Consider the following 20,979-nt stretch of genomic DNA (forward strand, 5'->3'; position numbering starts at 1 on the left):
TTTCCCGCTGCTATCCCAGATTCTTAGCCCTCCCCTAGCCTGTCCCCGGGCCCGGGGAGGCTGCTGCTCCCTTGTCCGCTCTGGCCCTCCTGACTGGAGCCCTGGCCCCCGAGGCCGGACACTGCACCCCCTCCAGGCCCCCCCCGCCCTTTCTTCTGCCCTGCCCATCCCGGGGGGGGGCAGGGGGCTCCTCTTTCTCCTTCTCGCCAGGCTAGGCAAGGGTTAAGAGCAGCGGAGCCGCACGCCTAGAGAGGACAGGAAGGGGCGGGGGCGGGTCTTCCGGAGCCCCTCCCTGGCCCCCCCTCTTGTCTCCTCCGGTGAGTCTCCCCCTCTTTCCTGGCTCGGCCTTGGGGGTCCGGGGGGGCTGCAGGGGTTGGGGGTTGGGGTCCTGCGAGGGGCTGCTCAGCTGGGGGCCTCTCCCCCCCCCCGACCAGGCGAGGGGTCCTGCCATTGGGGGAAGGAGGGGGGCAGATAAGCCCTGGGGGGCCGGAAAAGAAACGCAGCAAGTGAGAACTGGCGGGGGGGGGGAGCCCAGCCCTGCCTTGGGGAGCCCGGGATGCAGGGGGGCGGGGAGGGGGCTGGGGGTCAGGGGGAGCCCGGGATGCAGGGGGGCGGGGAGGGGGCTGGGGGTCAGGGGGAGCCCGGGATGCAGGGGGGCGGGGAGGGGGCTGGGGGTCAGGGGGAGCCCGGGATGCAGGGGGCGGGGAGGGGGCTGGGGGTCAGGGGGAGCCCGGGATGCAGGGGGGCGGGGAGGGGGCTGGGGGTCAGGGGGAGCCCGGGATGCAGGGGGGGCGGGGAGGGGGCTGGGGGTCAGGGGGAGCCCGGGATGCAGGGGGCGGGGCGGGGGCTGTGGGTCAGGGGGAGCCCGGGATGCAGGGGGGCGGGGAGGGGGCTGGGGGTCAGGGGGAGCCCGGGATGCAGGGGGGCGGGGAGGGGGCTGGGGGTCAGGGGGAGCCCGGGATGCAGGGGGGCGGGGAGGGGGCTGGGGGTCAGGGGGAGCCCGGGATGCAGGGGGGCGGGGAGGGGGCTGGGGGTCAGGGGGAGCCCGGGATGCAGGGGGCGGGGCGGGGGCTGTGGGTCAGGGGGAGCCCAGCCCTGCCTTGGGGACCCCTGGCAGCTCCGTCTGGAGGGTGGGCCAGCATCTCCTGGGATCCCTCCCTCAGATGGGGGGGGGGAAGGGCAGGAGGACCCCCAAGCATCTATGGCTCTGGGGATTATGCAATGGGACATCACCATTGCGGTTATTATTACTATTATTATTATTATTAACCTTCTCTTCCCCCAGAGTTCCCAGGGCAGATTACAACATTAAAACTATACTTCAAGCAGATTTTTAAAAGCTTGCTGTCACAGACAGAAGGTGAGTCTTACTTGCTTTTTAGCAGCGTTCTTTTGCCCCACCTAATCATCACCATCATCATCATCGTCATCATCTTCATAGATTTATATGCCCCCCCCCCCGCCTGACCACATTTCCCAGGCATTCTGGGCGGCTTCCAACAAATTAAAACACAGAAAGGCTACCTGAAGACGGACTTTGGAGTGGCCCAGTTGGCCCTTGGGGGGGTTGACCAGACAAGCACCCGGCCCTCAGAAAAAAGAGAAAGGACCCCTTGAGGACGTTGGGGATTCCAGGTGCTGGAAAATAAGAGAGAAGCAGGAAGGAAATGGGCCCTGAAGTGGGGGTGGGAGAGGAAGAGGGTCCCCATCTTAAGACCCCAACTGTGGGCCAGTGACCACTTCCCAGGCCCTGGCTGAAGGTTTCCTCGTGAGTCAGGCGGAGGAGAGGAAGCAGGCAGAGCAGCAGGTGAGAGAGACTTTCCCCTGGAAACTCCCAAGGGGCTCAGAACTGTCAGTGTTTGTAAAACAATTTAAACACAACACTACAAAGAAAAGAAAAAAAGAACAGAACAATACAATACAATACAATACAAAAAGACTACATAACATTGACACATTAAACTAACAAAACCAAACAAAAACAGTTTAAGTTTAAAACACATCAAACAATTTCAGTATCTTATCTTTCATTCACTTATTTCCACGACCTCCTCACACCTCCCTTTTTGTATTCCACTTCTATTAGTTGTTTCAGCAATTCCTTTCCATCTTCCTCTGTTTTCTATCCTATAATTATCTTAACACATTCTAACCTTATTTTTCCTTTAATATTCTATTAATCTATTTATACTTAATTCCTTATAACATTTCTGCTAAAGCCATATAACTTCATTCCAACGTTCATCTAACATTCATTAATTTTACAGTATTTCTGTAAATAATCTTTAAACTTTTTCCAGTCTTCTTCCACCAACTCTTCTCCCTGGTCTCGGATTCTGCCAGTCATTTCCGCTAATTCCATGTAGTCCATCAACTTCATCTGCCATTCTTCCCGGGTGGGTAAATCTTGTGTCTTCCAATATTTCGCGATGAGTATTCTTGCTGCTGTTGTTGCATACATAAAAAAAGTTCTGTCCTTCTTTAGCATCAATTGGCCGACCATGCCCAGGAGAAAGGCCTCTGGTTCCTTCAGGAAGGTATATTTAAATACCTTTTTCATTTCATTATAAATCACCTCCCAGAATGTCTTAATCCTTGGGCACGTTCACCAAAGGTGAAAGAATGTACCTGCAGTCTCATTAAATTTCCAACATTTATTGTCGGGCAGATGGTAAATTTTTTCAAGCTTGACTGGTGTCATGTACCACCTATTAATCATTCTCATTATATTTTCTCTTAGGGCATTACATGCCGTGAATTTCATACCTGTGGTCCATAACTGTTCCCAGTCAGCCATCATTATGTTATGTTCAACATCTTGTGCCCATTTAATCATAGCTGATTTTTCTTCGCTTCCATTGGTGATAACCATCTTGGGGTTTTCTTTTCTAACAAATCCTTATATCTTATCCAAACATTAAACAATGCTTTTCTAACAATATGATTTTTAAACGCTTTATGTGCTTTTGCTTTATCGTACCACAAATATGCATGCCAACGAAATGCATTATTGAAACCTTCTAGATCCAGCACTTCAGTCTTTTCAAGAAGCAGCCATTCTCTCAGCCAGCAAAAAGCAGCTGATTCATAATAAAGTTTAAGAGACCTCCCTTTGTTTTTAAGATATTTATTAAGATTTTCAAAAAATTACAAAATAGAAAAGAAAAAAATACAAAAAAGAAAAATACAAAATAAAAATAGTTAAAAAACAATTCAGTCATCACATATTTTTCATTTATTTATTTCCCGGACCTCCTCACGCCTTCCTTCTCTGTATTCCAGTTCAAATTATTATTTCAGCAAATCCCTCCCCTCTTTCAAATCCTTCCCATAATTCATAATATTCTGTCATCACATTACCTTAATCTATTTTCATCTTATCTTATATATAAAAGGAAAAACCTTAAAGCTTAAAACTTAAATCTTAATTTTTGCCAACTTCTCCTAACCATAACATTCTTACCTAATTCTTTAAACATTTTTATAAGAGCCAAATAATTACATTTCAACATTTTCCTAACATTCATCAATTTTATAAAACAGTCCTAATGATAAAAAAAATAAGCAATCCAATCTTCATCCAGCGTCCCTTCCTCCTGTTCCTGGGTTTTGTCAGTCCTTTTTATCCTAATAATCTAGCACATTAACCTGGCAATCTTATATCCGAGGCCCTCAAGTCTCTTCCATGTCCCTACCGCAGCTCTTCTTCATATTTTCCTTTTGTTCGTGGGAACTCCAGCTTGGTAATATTTTTGACCCTTTTCAACAAAACAGTCCCTTTTCCATAGTCTAAACTAGACTCGATGTAGTATTTAAAAACATGTTCCAGATTCCCTTCAAAGTTAAGAGCCCCCTCTGCTCCAGACATCTGACGGCCCCTTTCCAGACTCGAAAAGTCCAAATCTCCCTGTATAGGGGGGTCTATCCAACCCCCCATTTCCAAACCAAACCAGATTTTATCTTTCCAAGTCTGGTCTTTTCCAAGTTCATTTGTCAAGTCCAAAAATTTATATTCCTGCTGGGCCCGCAGCTCCTTCCGTCTCTGGCGCCTAAGATTCAGCAGAATCCTCTTCTCTCAGCTGTTCTGTCATGGCACGCTCCTGTTTTAGTTCCTAGGTGGGCTCCCTATAGTTTCCCACCACCTGTTCAAAGGTTCTGGCCACATTAGTCATCAAATCCGTCTTCTGGCTTAACTGATCCAATAGGGCATTTATTTGGCAGAAAGCACCCAACAGTGCTTCTGCAGACATTGTCCTGCAAGGTCACAAACCCTTTCCCACGGTTGTAATCAGTGACAGCTGCAAGCTCCCAGGGATTAGTTACAATTTCACAGTTCCCCTTCTGATTGTTCTTTCTCTTAAAAACAATAGCAACAAAGTCTCTTTTTAAAGATATTTTGTCCTTATTTGTTCTTTTAAAATGCGAAAGGAGGCAATGAAGCCACTATGTTTCTCTTCTTAACTATCTGTCAAAAACATTTGTTTCCGGTCAATGAGCTTCAAACATCAATTCTGACACCCCGCTCCAGGGTCAGGACGGTGGAAAATTACTTTACTTTAGATTCACTTCTGCAGGTTTAAACAGCTCAAAAAAAAAAAAAAAAAAGATCCCCCTTCTTCTCCTGCTACCGAAGGGGAGTTCAGCGATTTTAAATGATGAAAGTCAATCCTTTGAAAGTGATTTTTAAAGCTCTAGTTTGCTTTGTCTTTGCTTTGTTCTGGCTACAGGGAAACGGAAGGCTGACTTCCTGTTTAAACCTTCTCGTTTCAGTACCAAATTAAAGTGAATTTTTAAGTCCAAATTCCTTTCTATTTCGCCAGTTCTTATTTGAAGTCCAAATATTCAATGTTCCAGTACTCACGGTTGGTTATTTTAGATGCCAAATTGTCCCAGGAAAAAGGCAGCGCTCTCCGGCAACGGCTATGCGGCTTCGCTTCACAGAAAAAGCGATTGACTCACAGCAGCGCGCCACTTCCCCCTCTTCGCTTCAGAGCCCGTTTGTGGGCTCCTTTGTGGGTTGGGGGGGCGCTAAGGGTGCCCGCTGAGTCCCACGGTCACAGGCTTGATCCACCTGTGATTTCCAGAAGGCTCCCCGCTTCGCCGCAGCGGAAAGGACCCGTTTCATGCGGAGCTGGTCCCTCCAGTTCAGAGGGAGTCCGCCATTGCCGATTGCGCCACCCCGGAAGTTCTAAGAGACCTCCCTTTCTCTCTTTAGCCTGGTCCTCGGACCCTTGTCTGCACAAAAGAGGCCACGAGAATATCCTTGCAGAGTTTTTTGATTTTTTTAAAAAAAATGATATTTATTGAAAGTTTTTACATTACAGAAAAAAGTGTAAAAAAAAGAGAAAAAGAGATTAAACAATACAAGTCAATACATATAAAAAGAAAAGAAAAAAAGAACAAAACACACAATACATCAAGACCAAAAACAAAAGCAAAAAAAGTTCCAATATTTCCATATCTTTGTCTTTCATTAACTTGTTTCATCGACCTCCTCACACTTCCCTTTTTTGTATTCTAGTTATTCATTATTTCAGCAAATCCTTTCCATCTTTCACTATTTTCTGTCATTTAATTGTCTTAATTTATTTTAACCTTATCTTACCATAAAAAACCTTAAAACTTATTTGTACATAACTCCTTATAACATTTCTACTAAAGCCATGTAGTTTCATTCCAACATTTTTCTAACACTCATAAATTTTTCAATATTTCTCTAAATAAAGTTTTTAAACTTTCTTCCGATCTTCACCCACCGTCTCTTCTTCCTGGTCTTGGGTTCTGTCAGTCTTTTCTATCCATTCCATCTAGTCCATCAACCTGGTGACCTTCTGTCCGAGGCTCTTAACTCTTTTCCATGTCCCTTCTGCAGATCTTCTTCATATTTATACCTACACTTTACTTTGTCTTCTGCTGATCTTGTTCTTAATTTCCTTCCTTTGTCACTGAGGAGTAATCTATACAAGGCCGAGGCTCTCTCCACTTGTATTACTTGAGGTTCAACAACAACCTCCTCCTTTGTCTTCTCCACAGCTTGCCATGTCAAAGCAGATTCCTGGGTCAGTTCCTGAGTAGTTTCTTTATAAGTATTCACTTTTTGTCCCAAATCAATCCTTTTTTGTCCAAAATTGCCAATGCTAGTAGTCATCACATCCATCTTCTCATGAAGCTGTTCCAATAAAGCACTTGTTTTGCAAAAAGCAATCACTAAGGCTTCATCTGTCCACATTCTTGTCCAAGGTCAGTCTAATTCTCACGGTCTTTAATCTCTACAGCTGGAAAATTCCCCAGCTCCACTCCTGCAACAGTTTCAAGAGCTCCCTCTAGGGGAAACAGTTTCTATTTGTATCCATCTTTTTAAAAGCAGGTCCAGCAACAAAGTTAACAAAGTTAATTTTGATTTTCAGATATTTTGCTCCTTTCAAGTGCAAAAGGAAACATTGGAATCAATATGTTTCTCTTGTTTAACTATCTGTCAAAAAACGTTTTATTCACAGTCAATGAACTTTCCCAATACGTCGCTCCCTGGCAGCCCGTTCCCAGGTTCAAAACGGTGGTAACTTATCTTCCTTCACTCTCTTGATGAGCACCCTTTGGGTTCGGTCAGTCAGCCAGTGGATTTGTAACTGGCTGACTGACCGAACCCAAAGGGTGCTCATCAATGGTTCCTCTTCATCCTGGAGAAGAGTGACTAGTGGGGTGCCACAGGGTTCTGTCTTGGGCCCGGTCTTATTCAACATCTTTATCAACGACTTGGATGATGGACTCAAGGGCATCCTGATCAAATTTGCAGATGACACCAAACTGGGAGGGGTGGCTAACACCCCAGAGGACAGGATCACACTTCAAAACGACCTTGACAGATTAGAGAACTGGGCAAAAACAAACAAGATGAATTTTAACAGGGAGAAATGTAAAGTATTGCACTTGGGCAAAAAAAATGAGAGGCACAAATACAAGATGGGTGACACCTGGCTTGAGAACAGTACATGTGAAAAGGATCTAGGAGTCTTGGTTGACCATAAACTTGACATGAGCCAACAGTGTGACGCGGCAGCTAAAAAAGCCAATGCAATTCTGGACTGCATCAATAGGAGTATAGCATCTAGATCAAGGGAAGTAATAGTGCCACTGTATTCTGCTCTGGTCAGACCTCACCTGGAGTACTGTGTCCAGTTCTGGACACCACAATTCAAGAAGGACACTGACAAACTGGAACGTGTCCAGAGGAGGGCAACCAAAATGGTCAAAGGCCTGGAAACGATGCCTTATGAGGAACGGCTAAGGGAGCTGGGCATGTTTAGCCTGGAGAAGAGGAGGTTAAGGGGTGATATGATAGCCATGTTCAAATATATAAAAGGATGTCACATAGAGGAGGGAGAAAGGTTGTTTTCTGCTGCTCCAGAGAAGCGGACACGGAGCAATGGATCCAAACTACAAGAAAGAAGATTTCACCTAAACATTAGGAAGAACTTCCTGACAGTAAGAGCTGTTTGACAGTGGAATTTGCTGCCAAGGAGTGTGGTGGAGTCTCCTCCTTTGGAGGTCTTTAAGCAGAGGCTTGACAACCATATGTCAGGAGTGCTCTGATGGTGTTTCCTGCTTGGTAGGGGGTTGGACTCAATGGCCCTTGTGGTCTCTTCCAACTCTATGATTCTATGATTCTCTCCTGCAGGCTTAAACAATCTAAACTTTCCCCCTCTTCTCCTGCTTCCAAGGGGGGTTTAGTAATTTTAGCCGATGGAGGTTTAATCCTTTACAAAAGACTTTCCAGACTTTAGATTGCAATGTCTTTGCTTCAATCTATTTACAAAAGCGGAAGACGGACTTCCTGTTTGGAACCTTCCCGCTTCGGTGCCAAATTAAAGATGTTTAGTAATCCAATTTTCCGTTCTACTCACGGGTAGTTGTTTAAAGTCCAATTGTCCACAGGAAAAAGTCAGCGCTCTCCGGCAACAGCAATGCGGCTTCACTTCGTGAAAAAAGCAATTGATTCGAAGCACCGCGCCGCTCACCCCACGTCGCTCCGGATCCCCGAAACCGGGTTTCCCCGCGAGTAGGGGAGGCGCGAAAGGTGCCAGCCGAATCCCACGTCCACAGGCTTCTCCCGTCTGGTTTTTAATGGGTCTCCGCCTCGCCGTGGCGGTCCAGACCCTGTATCCTTGCAGAGTTTTATTCTTAAAAGTCTTTGTGCAAAACACAACTGAACAACTATACACACCAGCACCAACTAACCCAAACACCAGCCTCAGCCTCAGCAACAAACTAACATTTCTCACTTATATATACAACTTGGTGCAGACCGCTGAGTCATGCTGACCCAGCTTGATTTGCATAAAAGAAACAGCGGCCATTTTAGCCTTGACACCCCTTCTGTTTCTTAAATGTGAAAAACCCCAACAGAAACAATACATACATACATTATATACATAAACCCAGTTATTATCTTGTGATTGACAATACTCCAGTTTGATTACCCCATTCTGTACACAATCTCTCACATTCGCATGACGGATAGCAATATGTTTTGATGCGGATTTCATTATTTCCAAGCCTGCTAATGCAATGCACGATTGGCTATCTTCATACACTTGGATAGGCAAATCTACTTTGCAATCTAGATCTTTTAGTATCTGTATAAACCACATGATTTCATTGCATGCTGGTGACAGGCTCCCGTATTCTGCCTCACAGGATGAGGTCGCAACAAATCCTTGTTTCGTTGACCTCCACCCAATTATGGAATTGGCAAACATCATAACCATTCCACTCGTAGATTTTCTGGTAGCTACACAGCTTTCCCAGTCCGCATCAACAAATACTTTTAGTTTTTCGTCTTGTGTACTAGATATCTTCAAACGTACATTTAATGTCCCCTTTAGATATCTGATAAGCCTTTGCAAAGCACACCAATCGGCAGTACTGGCTTTAGATACACGTTGGCTCAGAACATTTGTAGCACATGCAATGTCTGGCCTTGACCACTGGCTTAAATACAACAGTGATCCTATTTTTGAGTGATACAACTCAGGCTGATCAAATTCATCATCACACACTGTCTTTGGGAAATCTGGTGTCATGGGAGTCTGAACTGGCTTGCAGTTTTCAGTGCCAAACTGCTCTATTAAATGAAGAATTTTCTCGTTCTGGCTCAATAGGAAGCTTCCATCAGCTTCCTGCCTTACTTCTACTCCCAAGTAATTGCTTACAGGCCCCAAGGCTTTAAGCTTAAACCTCTTTTCCAGTTGACTTGTGAGCTTCTGGATCTCATCTGTGGAACTCCCTGCCACAAGCAAATCATCAACAAAGACTAAGAGCGTTAGATATTTGTTGCCTGTCCCCTTGGTGTACAGGCATGGATCAGCCACACTCCTTTTAAACCCAAGTTTTACAAGGGCTTCATTTAAACACTGGTTCCAACACCTTCCACTTTGTTTGAGACCGTAAACAGCCTTTCTCAAACGCCAGACTGCACCATTCTCCTCTTCAAACCCAGGGGGTTGTCTCATTAACACTTCATGGTTAAATTTGCATGCAGATATGCAGCATCAACATCAAAATGGTGCACTGCTAGTTGTCTTAGAGCAGCAATGGAAAGCATTAAACGAAAAGATTCACTCTTTACAGTGGGAGAAAACACTTCATCATAACTCTCCGCTTTAATCTGAGTGAACCCTCTGGCTACTAATCTGGCTCGAAAACGTGGTTCCCCAGATGCAAGGGTTTTCCTTTTGTAAACCCACTTGCATGACACCACTCTGCCACCCGGTGGCAGCATTATGACGTCAAACACTTTGTTACGTTTAAGAGAACCCTTTCCTCCTTTTTTCCGCTTTTTACAAACACTGACAGGTTATGGGCCCAGTGTTTCTGAGCATGTGCAGAGTGCAAAACGACTGACAGCATCTGAGCAGGGAGCTGGTGAGTCCTGGTGGTGTATGAAGCCAGTGGCTGTGGGTTGAAGCAGTTGGTGGCAAGCTGTAACTGTCTGCAGCGACGCTGGAGCAGCTAGGACCTGAGAATCAGGAAAGCACTCAGTGTCAGCTACTGGAACAGTTTGAATTGCTAGAGGACCACAGTAGGCGACTCACAGTCGCGGACCGTGGGCCGGGGGGGAGGGGTGGCATTATTAATCCGGGAAGATTGTCCTTTCAGGGCTCTACCACCGCCATCGATCCCCGGCATTGAATGTGTTGGCCTAGTGTGGGGCTCCGAGGTGAGCTTGGCTGTCTGGCTGATGTACCGGCCACCTAGCGCACCAGCAGCCACCCTGTCAGGCCTATTGGAGGCGGCTGACTGGGCCTTGGAGTTCCCTAACCTATTGGTATTGGGGGACTTTAACATCCATGCTGATGCCACTCCCTCCTCACAGGCTCTGGACCTGGTGTCTTCCATGGCGACACTAGGGCTCTCCCAGTTTGTTTTGGGCCCCACACATCAAGCAGGCCACACGCTGGATTTGATCTTTGGCGTCGGTATAGATGTGACCATGTCTCCTTCGATGAAGGTGCCATGGTCTGATCACTACGCACTGAAAGCCAGGATTGATTTTCCACCCCCACCCTGCTTAGGTGGCGAGCCGATTTGGGCTCGCCTGCGGAGGCTGATGGACTCTGATAGATTCCATCAGGTCTTTAACGTCCCTTGAGGGACAGCCAAATTTAAATAACAATTTGGCACACAGCTGTGAGGCATTTGCGAGCTTTTTTGCGGAGAAGGTCTTGTTGCTCCGCCATGACCTCCCTGCCAATTTGGATACAATAAAGGAACTGGAGGCCCCTCGACTGTCCTCGGGTCCAGTATTGCACCACTTCGACCGGATATCCCCAGCCGATGTGGACAGACTCCTCCGAGCTGGAAAGCCCACCACCTGTCCTCTCGACCTGTGCCCGTCTTGGCTGATTAGAGCGTGTCCAGACAAAGTGCGGGCCCTCCTGAGGGATATCATCAATTTATAGAATCCTAGAGTTGGAAGAGACCCCAAGGGCCATCGAGTCCAACCCCCTGCCAAGCAGGAAACACCATCAGAGCACCCCTGACATATGGTTGTCAAGCCTCTGCTTAAAGACCTCCAAAGCAGGAGACTCCACCACACTCCTTGGCAGCAAATTCCACTGTCGAACAGCTCTTACTGTCAGGAAGTTCTTCCTAATGTTTAGGTGGAATCTTCTTTCTTGTAGTTTGGATCCATTGCTCCGTGTCCGCTTCTCTGGAGCAGCAGAAAACAACCTTTCTCCCTCCTCTATATGACATCCTTTTATATATTTGAACATGGCTATCATATCACCCCTTAACCTCCTCTTCTCCGGGCTAAACATGCCCTTAGCCGTTCCTCATAAGACATCGTTTCTAGGCCTTTGACCATTTTGTTTGCCCTCCTCTGGACACGTTCCAGTTTGTCGGTGTCCTTCTTGAACTGTGGTGCCCAGAACTGGACACAGTACTCCAGGTGAGGTCTGACCAGAGCAGAATACAGTGGCACTATTACTTCCCTTGATCTAGATGCTATACTCCTATTCATGCAACCCGGAATTGCATTGGCTTTTTTAGCTGCCGCGTCACACTGTTGGCTCATGTCAAGTTTGTGGTCAACCAAGACTCCTAGATCCTATTTGTCCCATGGCATGGGGACATTCCCAGGGGAACTGAAGGAGGCAGTGGTGCGCCCGCTCTTAAAGAAAACATCATTAGAGCTTTAGATCTATCCAATTACTGCCCGGTTTCGAATCTTCCGTTCCTGGGTAAGGTGATTGAGAGAGCGGTTGCTGAACAGCTTGGTAGGTTTCTGGATGAAACATCGGCTCTGGATCCATTCCAGTCCGGCTTCCGTGCTGGTCATGGGACCGAGACGGCTCTGGTTGCCCTAACAGATGATCTTCATAGACAGCTGGATTGAGACGGGTCGGGGCTGCTGATTCTTCTAGACCTGTCAGCAGCCTTTGACATGGTCGATCAAGAACTCCTGGACCACTGCCTTGCCGACGTGGGGATCCAGGGCACAGTCCTTCAATGGCTGCGCTCGTTTCTCTCTGGTCGGGGACAGAGGGTGGCGCTTGGGGGGGAATTGTCATCGCGCCATTCCTTGGTATGTGGAGTACCTCAGGGTGTGATTCTCTCCCCGATGCTTTTCAACATCTTTATGCGCCCCCTCGCCCAGCTTGTCCGGAATTTTGGGCTGGGTTGTCATCAGTATGCCGATGACACCCAACTCAATCTGTTGATGGACGGCCATCCTGACTCGGCCCCAGACACACTGACCAGATGTTTGGAAGCTGTGGCTGGATGGTTACGTGGGAGCCGGTTGAAACTAAATCCTTCGAAGACAGAGGTCCTCTGGCTGGGACGGGGTGATATGGGATTGGGGGGGCAACTCCCATCTCTTGCAGGGGTGCAATTAGTGCCAGCACCGTCCGTTAAGAGTTTGGGTGTAATCTTCGACACCTCCCTTTCCATGGAGGCGCAGATTGCAGCTATAACAAAGGTGGCATTTTTTCATCTCCGGCAAGCTAAGCAGTTGGCTCCTTACCTCTCTCGCCCTGACCTAGCCACTGTGATCCACGCGACGGTCACCTCCAGACTGGATTATTGTAACTCGCTCTACTTGGGGCTGCCCTTGAGACTGACCCAGAAACTCCAGCGGGTGCAGGATGCCGCGGCGAGACTCCTTACGGGGTCTTCACTGCGGGATCACATTCATCCGGTGCTATACCAGCTGCACTGGCTCCCGGTGGAGTACAGGATCAGGTTTAAGGTGCTGGTTTTAACCTTCAAAGCCCTATACGGCCTAGGACCCTCGTACCTACAGGACCGCCTCTCCTGGTATGTCCCACAGAGGACCTTACGGTCTTCAAATAAAAACATCTTGAAGGTCCCAGGCCACAGAGAAGTTAGGCTGGCCTCAACTAGAGCCAGGGCTTTTTCGGCTGTGGCTCCGATCTGGTGGAACACTCTGTCACAAGAGACGAGGGCCCTGCGGGACTTGACATCTTTCCGCAGGGACTGCAAGACAGAGCTGTTCCACCAGGCCTTTGGCCAGGGCACAGCCTGACTCCCTCCCTCGGCAATCTTCGTGGAGCTCTGGCCCAATGGTTGCCAGTGGCTTGATTTGAATTAATTTTATAATGAATGATTTTAGAGTGTTGTTTGGGCTGTACTTTTGTACTGTTTTATTGTTGTTAGCCGCCTTGAGCCCGGCTTTGGCTGGGGAGGGCGGGATATAAATAAAATTTATTATTATTATTATTATTATTATTATTATTATTATTATTATTATTATTAAATTGCTGGAAGTATAATTAGAGATATAATGACAGATAATCTCCCAAACTGCTCTTCTAATGGCTCACCGTCTTTTGGGAAGCAAGGGATGAGATCTGCTCCCCTAAAGTGCTTTCTTTAGTCATTCCTGTTCTAATCCTTCTCCCTATTCTCTGTTTTGAATCCTTGTTGCTCTTTCCGGGAAAGGATCTGTTTGCAGAAATGGACCCAGATTCCTCTGAGACACAGAGGTCTCCGTTGGACACCAGAGGGAGGCCACTGGGTAAGGAGAAGCGAGTTTTTCTTCTCATTCTGTGGACCTTGAAACTATCTGTGGGTTCTGTTCAGCTTTGGGGGGGGGGAGCACTTGGGGACGAGAGCGCCAAGGAGGGGAGATGTATTTTGACCCAAAGTAAGTTTGAAATGAGTACAAATGTCTAAATGTACTTTGCAAGGAAGACCTTTTCTAAGGCCCATCTGTCGCCTGAAATGTGCTGCTGAAGCTCTGAGAGACGCTTCTGAGATGGACGCTCTGAGAGACGCTCTGAGATGGCTTCCCTTTGACTTTTGTCTCTCGCAGGTGACAGACGGATGCCCCCCAGACCTCCTATTCCATCTTTTCATGAGGACGGAGGAGAAGCAGCAGCTGTGGAAACAGATCTGGTATGGGGAAAGAGCTTTGTGGGGAAAGAGTCAGAGGAGTGGGGCAGCCACGGAGCCTCTGGGCCGGAAAAAATTTCTCCTCCTCTTGGCTTCTGTCAAAGCCTCTGTCCTGAACAAAGATGGACAATGCCATTCCAGAAGGTTTATGTGCTGACAGGAATGAACAGCCATCTCTCCTTAACTGGGCTTCGGAATGTCACTATTTTTATGATTTATCAGTAGCTGCAGTTATATTTCTATATTGAACTAATCAGGCTTCTAAGCAGTTGAGAAGCCATAGCAAACAGTGGCCGGGATTCACCTCAGCAGCCCCATCAGCTGTACAAGGGGAATCCCCCTCCTCCCCCTCTCTGTGCCCCCATGAGCCCCATGAAGTTGGCTGTAGGGCAGAGGGAGGGCAGAGGGAGGGTCCCATCGCCCCCCCAAGCATCACACAGCGGGAGTAGAGAAGGGATCGTTCTGTCTGGCAGACAGGAATACTTCCACAGACAGAATGATTTGAAGAACAGCATGCGGAGTTCCACCCATGCACACAAAGATTAATACCCATCATTAGAATGCACAGTAAAATAAATCCACTGAAATGCTAAAATAGGCATCCAGACCTAAAACGTGCAGCCAAATAATCCCATGAAAAGAACACAACAAGGAATGGGCAGAAACCAACTGAGCAATGTATAGTGGATAATCTATATGCTGTCTAAGAAGGGGACCTTTTTCCTTTTCCTTCAGGGTCCTCTGTGCTTTGAAGATGTCGCTGTGTATTTCACAGAGGAGGAGTGGGCGTTGCTGGATCCTGACCAGAGAGCTCTGCATAAGGAAGTCATGGAGGAGAACCGTGCGACTGTGGACTCTCTCAGTAAGGATTCCTGCTGGACTATAATATATGTTTTGAAATACACACACACACACACACACCCCTACCTCCACCTGTGAGAATCCTGCAATATTTTGATGGCGCTTGACAGCATCTGGGATTCTCCTTCCCCGCAGCTCACCTTGAATCTACTGTTCTGTCTGCGAATATTCTTGCCCCACATATGCCTTTTTAAACCATGACCAGGCTGGTCTGAGCTGCCCAGACCTTCTGGAATGTAACTTTCTGTGTAGTGGCAGAAGAAGTAGCAGCTTCTGTGAGGTTTTCCGTTTTTGCTTCGGTCACTTTCTGGTTGACCAAAGAGACAACTGGCCTTGCAGATGGAGGAGATTCCACGATTAGGCCAAACAAGATCCTTCCCGGAAGATCCCAGTCTGTTTGAATCTCAGGTTCCCATCAATCTGTGTGTCAAGGAGAGTCAACAAAGGCAGTGAACCTCGTAGTAAGGCATTAGATCTAACTCCCTTCCGTTCTTCATCGATCACAAACATTCATTGGCAGTCTTCCATAATTTGGGGCTCTATTTCTTCCTGAGGCTCTAATCTGTTTCTCTCTTTGATGCAGGTGGTGATGGATTGGAAATTATGAACAAGGGGAACCGTGACAACATTCACACAGTGGCAAAGTTGTATAAATATTTGGAGTGTGGAGAGAGTTATAGTCTGAGCTCCCATTCTACTTCCCATAAAATATATCCTATTGGGAAAAATCGTTATCGGTACTTGAAAGATGGTAAGACGTTTCGTCAGAAGACATTTCTCACTTTCCCTAAAAGAACTCACAGCAGGGAGAAACCCCATCAGTGTTTGGAATGTGGGAAGAGGTTCAGTCACAGGGCTGTGCTCAAAGCCCATCAAATAATTCATACAGGGGAGAAACCCTATAAGTGCTTGGAATGTGGAAAGAGCTTCAGGCAGAAAGCTAAGCTCACAGATCATCAAAGAATTCATACAGGGGAGAAACCATACAAGTGCTTGGAATGTGGAAAGAATTTTAGTCGGAAGGATATCCTTACTTCACATGAAAGAATTCACAGAGGAGAGAAACCATATAAATGCTTTGAATGTGGAAGGGGCTTCGTTAGGGGCTGCCATCTCACTTCCCATCAAACAATTCACACTGGGGAGAAACCCCATCAGTGCTTAGAATGTGGGAAGAACTTCACTAGCAAGAATAGTCTCACTTTCCATCAAAGAATTCATACAGGGGAGAAGCCACATAAGTGCTTGGAATGTGGAAAGAGCTTCAGTTACAGGGCTACGCTCAAGGCCCATCAAACAATTCATACAGGGGAGAAACCATATCAGTGCTTGGAATGTGGAAAGAGCTTCAGGCAGAAAGCTCTGCTGATATCCCATCAAAGTATTCATACAGGGAAGAAACCATATCAGTGCTTGGAATGTGGAAAGAGCTTCAGGCAGAAAGCTAATCTCACTTCCCATCAAAGAATTCATACAGGGGAGAAACCATATCAGTGCTTGGAATGTGGAAAGAGCTTCAGTCAAAAGAATAGTCTCACTTCCCATCAAAGTATTCATACAGGGGAGAAACCACATAAGTGCTTGGAATGTCGGAAGAGCTTCAGTCACAGGGCTGCGCTCAAGTCCCATCAAAGAATTCATACAGGGGAGAAACCATATCAGTGCTTGGAATGTGGAAAGAGCTTCAGGGAGAAAGCTCAGCTCACACCCCATCAAAGAATTCATACAGGGGAGAAACCATATCAGTGCTTGGAATGTGGAAAGAGCTTTAATCGCAAGAATAGTCTCATTTCCCATCAAAGAATTCATACAGGGGAGAAACCATATCAGTGCTTGGAATGTGGAAAGCGCTTCAGTCAAAAGAATAGTCTCACTTCCCATCAAAGAATTCATACAGGTGAGAAACCATATCAGTGCTTGGAATGTGGAAAGAGCTTCGGTCAAAAGAATAGTCTCACTTTCCATCAAAGAATTCATACAGGGGAGAAACCATATCAGTGCAGGAAGAAGAAAAGTCTCACTTTCCATCAAGGAACTCACAGCAGGGAGAATCATGTTATTTGAAGATGGGTCTCATATGTCCTCTCAATCTCCTCTTTTCCAGGCTAAGCCTTCCCAGCTCCTTCTATCATTCCTTAAAAGGCTTGGTTTCCAAATGCTTGGTTATATTGGTCACCCTTCTCTGCACAGATTCCAACTTCTCAATATCCTCCTTTGATTGTGACATCCAGAATTGAGCACAGGACTCCAGGTGTGGACTGACCAATCAGAAAGGAACATAGTATTACTTCCCATGACCTGGACATTAGATGTCTGTTGATATACCGTATTTTTCGCTCTATAACACGCACCTGACCATAACACGCACACCGTTTTTAGAGGAGGAAAACAAGGGGAAAAACATTCTGAATGAAACAGTGGATGTATCATTTTTGTGCTTCATGCTGTGGCCACAGACATGTGATCTGATGGTGAATTTGGGGTGACCCAATGTAAAAATCCTGAGAATCCATGTGGATCCATGCTTTTTAACCACATTTTTGCACCATTGCAGCCCCAGGCAACAGTGGGTGCGTGATTTTGGGGGGGCAGGCTGTAGCCATGGACATGCTATGTGCTCTGATGGTGAATTTGGGGTGACCCAATGCAAAGATCCTGAGGATCCATGTGGATCAATGCTTTGTAACCACATTTTAAGTGGGGAGGGAAGGAAAAACACAGAAGGGACAAGGAGCACGAGAGGGGTGTGCAGAGAAGCAGCTGGCTAAGAATGCAGGAGAGGGGTATAACGGGAGGGAGGAGAGGAAGTCAAAAGTTTCCCCCCACCCAAGCCAGCCAGCGCTCTCTCTCTCTCTCTCCCTCTCTCTCCCACCTGCATGTTTGCAGCAGCACCGGAGCACAGAGAGGAAGGAACGACACACTGCTTTCCCCTCTGCTTGCCTGGAGGGGAGGGGCTTTCCCTGCTCTTTGTTCTGTTTGAGCAAACACAGCAACGAAACAGAAAAGGGTGGGCAGTAAGACCCTGAGGCAGAATGCAGGAAAGCAGCAGCTTCCTCTTTTCAGGTTTCCCTTCTCCATGAAGCGCGATTTGATTTTTGCCTGATTTTTCGGCTCCAGGGACCACACATTCGCTCAATAACATGCACAGACATTTCCCCTTCCTTTTTAGGAGAAAAAATCTGCGTGTTATAGAGAGAAAAATGCGGTAGCTTAAAACAGCATTAGCTTATTTTGCTACTGACTCACCTTGTTGACGCATGTTAAGCTTTTGGTGTCCTAAGACCCTTAGATCCTTTTCACATGTGCTGCTGGCAAGCGTGGTGTTTCCCATAGAATCATAGAATTGTAGAGGTCTAATGGTCTTAGTGGACCACAAGCTAAACATGATTCAATCGTCTGATGGCATCCAGTATGGAATGTGTGCCTCCGTTTTTTAGCATTTTTAGTTGTCTAAAAATACTGAATGCTAGATGACACAACCTTGATGGCAGAAAGTGAGGAGGAATTAAGGAACCTTTTAATGAGGGTGAAAGAGGAGAGCGCAAAATATGGTCTGAAGCTCAACATCAAAAAAACGAAGATCATGGCCACTGGGCCCATCACCTCCTGGCAAACAGAAGGGGAAGAAATGGAGGCAGTGAGAGATTTTACCTTCTTGGGCTCCATGATCACTGCAGATGGTGACAGTAGCCACGGAATTAAAAGACGCCTGCTTCTTGGGAGAAAAGCAATGACAAGCCTAGACAGCATCTTAAAAAGCAGAGACATCACCTTGACAACAAAGGTCCGCATAGTTAAAGCTCTGGTTTTCCCAGTAGTGATGCATGGAAGTGAGAGCTGGACCATCAAGAAGGCTGATTGCTGAAGAATGGATGCTTTTGAATTAGAAGAAGAAGAAGAAGAGTTTGGATTTGATATTCCGTCTTTCACTCCTTTTAAGGAGTCTCAAAGCGGCTCACATTCTCCTTTCCCTTCCTCCCCCACAACAAACACTCTGTGAGGTGAGTGGGGCTGAGAGACTTCAAAGAAGTGTGACTAGCCCAAGGTCACCCAGCAGCTGCATGTGGAGGAGCGGGGAAGCGAACCCGGTTCACCAGATTACAAGACTACCACTCTTAACCACTATACCACACTGGCTCTCCAACACTGGAATTATGGTGTTAGAGGAGACTCTTGAGAGTCCCATGGACTGCAAGAAGATCCAACCTCTCCATTCTGAAGGAAATCAGCCCTGAGCGCTCACTGGAAGGACAGATCATGAAGCTGAGGCTCCAAGACTTTGGCCACCTCATGAGAAGAGAAGACTCCCTGGAAAAGACCCTGATGTTGGGAAAGATGGAGGGCACAAGGAGAAGGGGACGACAGAGGAGGAGATGGTGGGACAGTGTTCTCATAGCTACCAGCATGAGGGAGGCAGTGGGAGACAGGAGGGCCTGGCCTGCTCTGGTCCAGGGGGTCACAAAGACGCGGACAACACTAAACAACAAGCAGTCTCTGCTCTTTTTGCCTTCCCTGGGAGGAAGGTGGAGTGGATGTCTGAAACTCAGTGTCAAACTGAAACTCAATCCAGATAAGCCTGAGGCAGTTAGTGGGTGGTGCCCTAGACCAGATGGGTGGGAGATGGCCTGCTCTTAAAAAAAATAAAAATAAATAGGTTTTTCATAAAGTTATACATAATAACTGTAACCTTTCCAAAACATACAAAATATCTAGGTTCTTTCTCACCTTCAGACCTTCCCCCACATGGGTTCCAGTTCTAAAGATGTTATCTTTTCCCTTTTCCCTGCATCTTTTACCATTATCCATCTCTTATGTAACCATAGTAACCAAAGTTCGGTTCACATTGCAAGTGTCATTGCATCCCTGCCCGTGATTTTAACTGTCTACAGTATCTGTCAATATACTGTCAAGTATACAATAAAATTATTCCAGTCTTTTAAAAATACTTGTTCTTCCTGGTTTCTGATCTTTCCGCTTAGTCTCGCCATTTCTGCGCATTCCATCAGTTTGGTCTGCCGCTCTTCCTTAGTCGGTACTTCACCTTCTTTCCATCTCTGGGCCAGAAACATTCCCGCTGCCGTCATTCCGTACATAAACAGTCTCTTATTTCCTTTGGGAATTCATCACATATATGATATTATAAGAGAGAAGCCTCTGGTTTTCTGACAAAGGGTGAGGGGAGAGACTCCACCAGGCAAGGCCTCCTTCCACCTGCCTTGCCCACCCTCTGCTTCTCAATGTGTTTTGTATTGTTTTGTCTACTGTGGCTTGCCGTTGTTTTATTGATTATACTTTAGATATTATTGTAACTGTTAGGTGGATTTCTGTTTAACTTTTATATGTTATTATTATGTTATACTATTCTAATTAATGGTTGAATGTTGCTATTTTGATGTACGCTGCCCATTTTAAAGTTATGTTTTTGTATTGCATTAGATTGTTAGAAGATGTACATTTTCTGTTTCTTCAGCTTGTAAACCGCCTTGAGTATTGTAAGATAGAAAGGCAGTATACAAATTAAAATTGATGATGTTGATGATGACAAAAGTTTTCTTAAACGCTTTCTTTAATTCAGTATATATCATTCCCCAGAACGCTTGTACCACTCCACAGGACCACCACATATGATAAAAGGTACCTTCTTTCCTTTTACATTTCCCGCACAAATTTGAGCTGGTTCTATACATTTGTGTAATTTTACTCAGTGTTAGGTACCAACAGTACATCATTTTCAGATAGTTTTCTTTCAACGGAACAGCAAGCCGTAAACTTCAAATCCTCATTCCATAACTTTTCCCATGATGGAAATTTTATATTATAACCAAAGTCTCTTGCCCATCACTGATTTAACTTCATCATTTTTAGTATACCATTCTAGGGAGATCTCCTGCTCTTGATGGGCAAAATAAAAAAATTCCTTCCAATAGCACCTTAAAGACCAACTAAGTTAGTTCTTGGTATGAGCTTTCGTGTGCATGCACACTTCTTCGTGTGTATCTGAAGAAGTGTGCATGCACACGAAAGCTCATACCAAGAACTAACTTAGTTGGTCTTTAAGGTGCTATTGGAAGGAATTTTTTTATTTTGACTATGGCAGACCAACACGGCTACCTATCTACTACTGCTCTTGATGGGGTTACCCTTCCTCTGAAGGAGCAGCTTCATAGCTTGGGGTCCTCCTGGATCCTTTCCTGTCGCTCC

General features: G+C 46.3%; 1 protein-coding gene across 2 annotated transcripts; it reads left to right on the forward strand.

Annotated features, from left to right (window-relative positions):
- The first annotated feature begins 250 nt into the window (after nt 1-250).
- On the forward strand, nt 251-20,325 carry LOC310702604 (uncharacterized protein). Of its 2 annotated transcripts, none has more exons than XM_083494441.1 (8): nt 251-317; nt 1,286-1,360; nt 13,465-13,669; nt 13,795-13,920; nt 14,653-14,779; nt 15,362-16,729; nt 16,794-17,104; nt 17,988-20,325. In XM_083494441.1, exons 4-7 carry the CDS (start codon nt 13,849-13,851, stop codon nt 16,994-16,996), a joined length of 1,770 nt encoding a protein of 589 aa, XP_083350567.1. In that variant the 5' UTR covers nt 251-317; nt 1,286-1,360; nt 13,465-13,669; nt 13,795-13,848; the 3' UTR covers nt 16,997-17,104; nt 17,988-20,325. The 2 variants fall into 2 exon arrangements, with proteins under 2 accessions (XP_083350567.1, XP_083350566.1); XM_083494440.1 differs by having other exon boundaries at nt 257-317; nt 13,465-13,540; nt 13,838-13,920.
- The last annotated feature ends 654 nt before the right edge of the window (nt 20,326-20,979 follow it).

This window comes from Podarcis liolepis (genome assembly GCF_965112155.1).
Source record: "Podarcis liolepis genome assembly, chromosome: 3".
Taxonomy (NCBI): domain Eukaryota; kingdom Metazoa; phylum Chordata; class Lepidosauria; order Squamata; family Lacertidae; genus Podarcis; species Podarcis liolepis.

What these genes read in the sequence shown, in the direction of transcription:
- LOC310702604 (XM_083494440.1), top strand. Translation starts at nt 13,480, where the DNA reads ATGGACCCAGATTCCTCTGAGACACAGAGGTCTCCGTTGGACACCAGA. An exon ending in TGCGACTGTGGACTCTCTCA is followed by an intron (nt 14,780 to 15,361) that starts GTAAGGATTCCT and finishes TCTTTGATGCAG; the next exon opens with GTGGTGATGGATTGGAAATT. An exon ending in GAGCTTCGGTCAAAAGAATA is followed by an intron (nt 16,730 to 16,793) that starts GTCTCACTTTCC and finishes GAAGAAGAAAAG; the next exon opens with TCTCACTTTCCATCAAGGAA.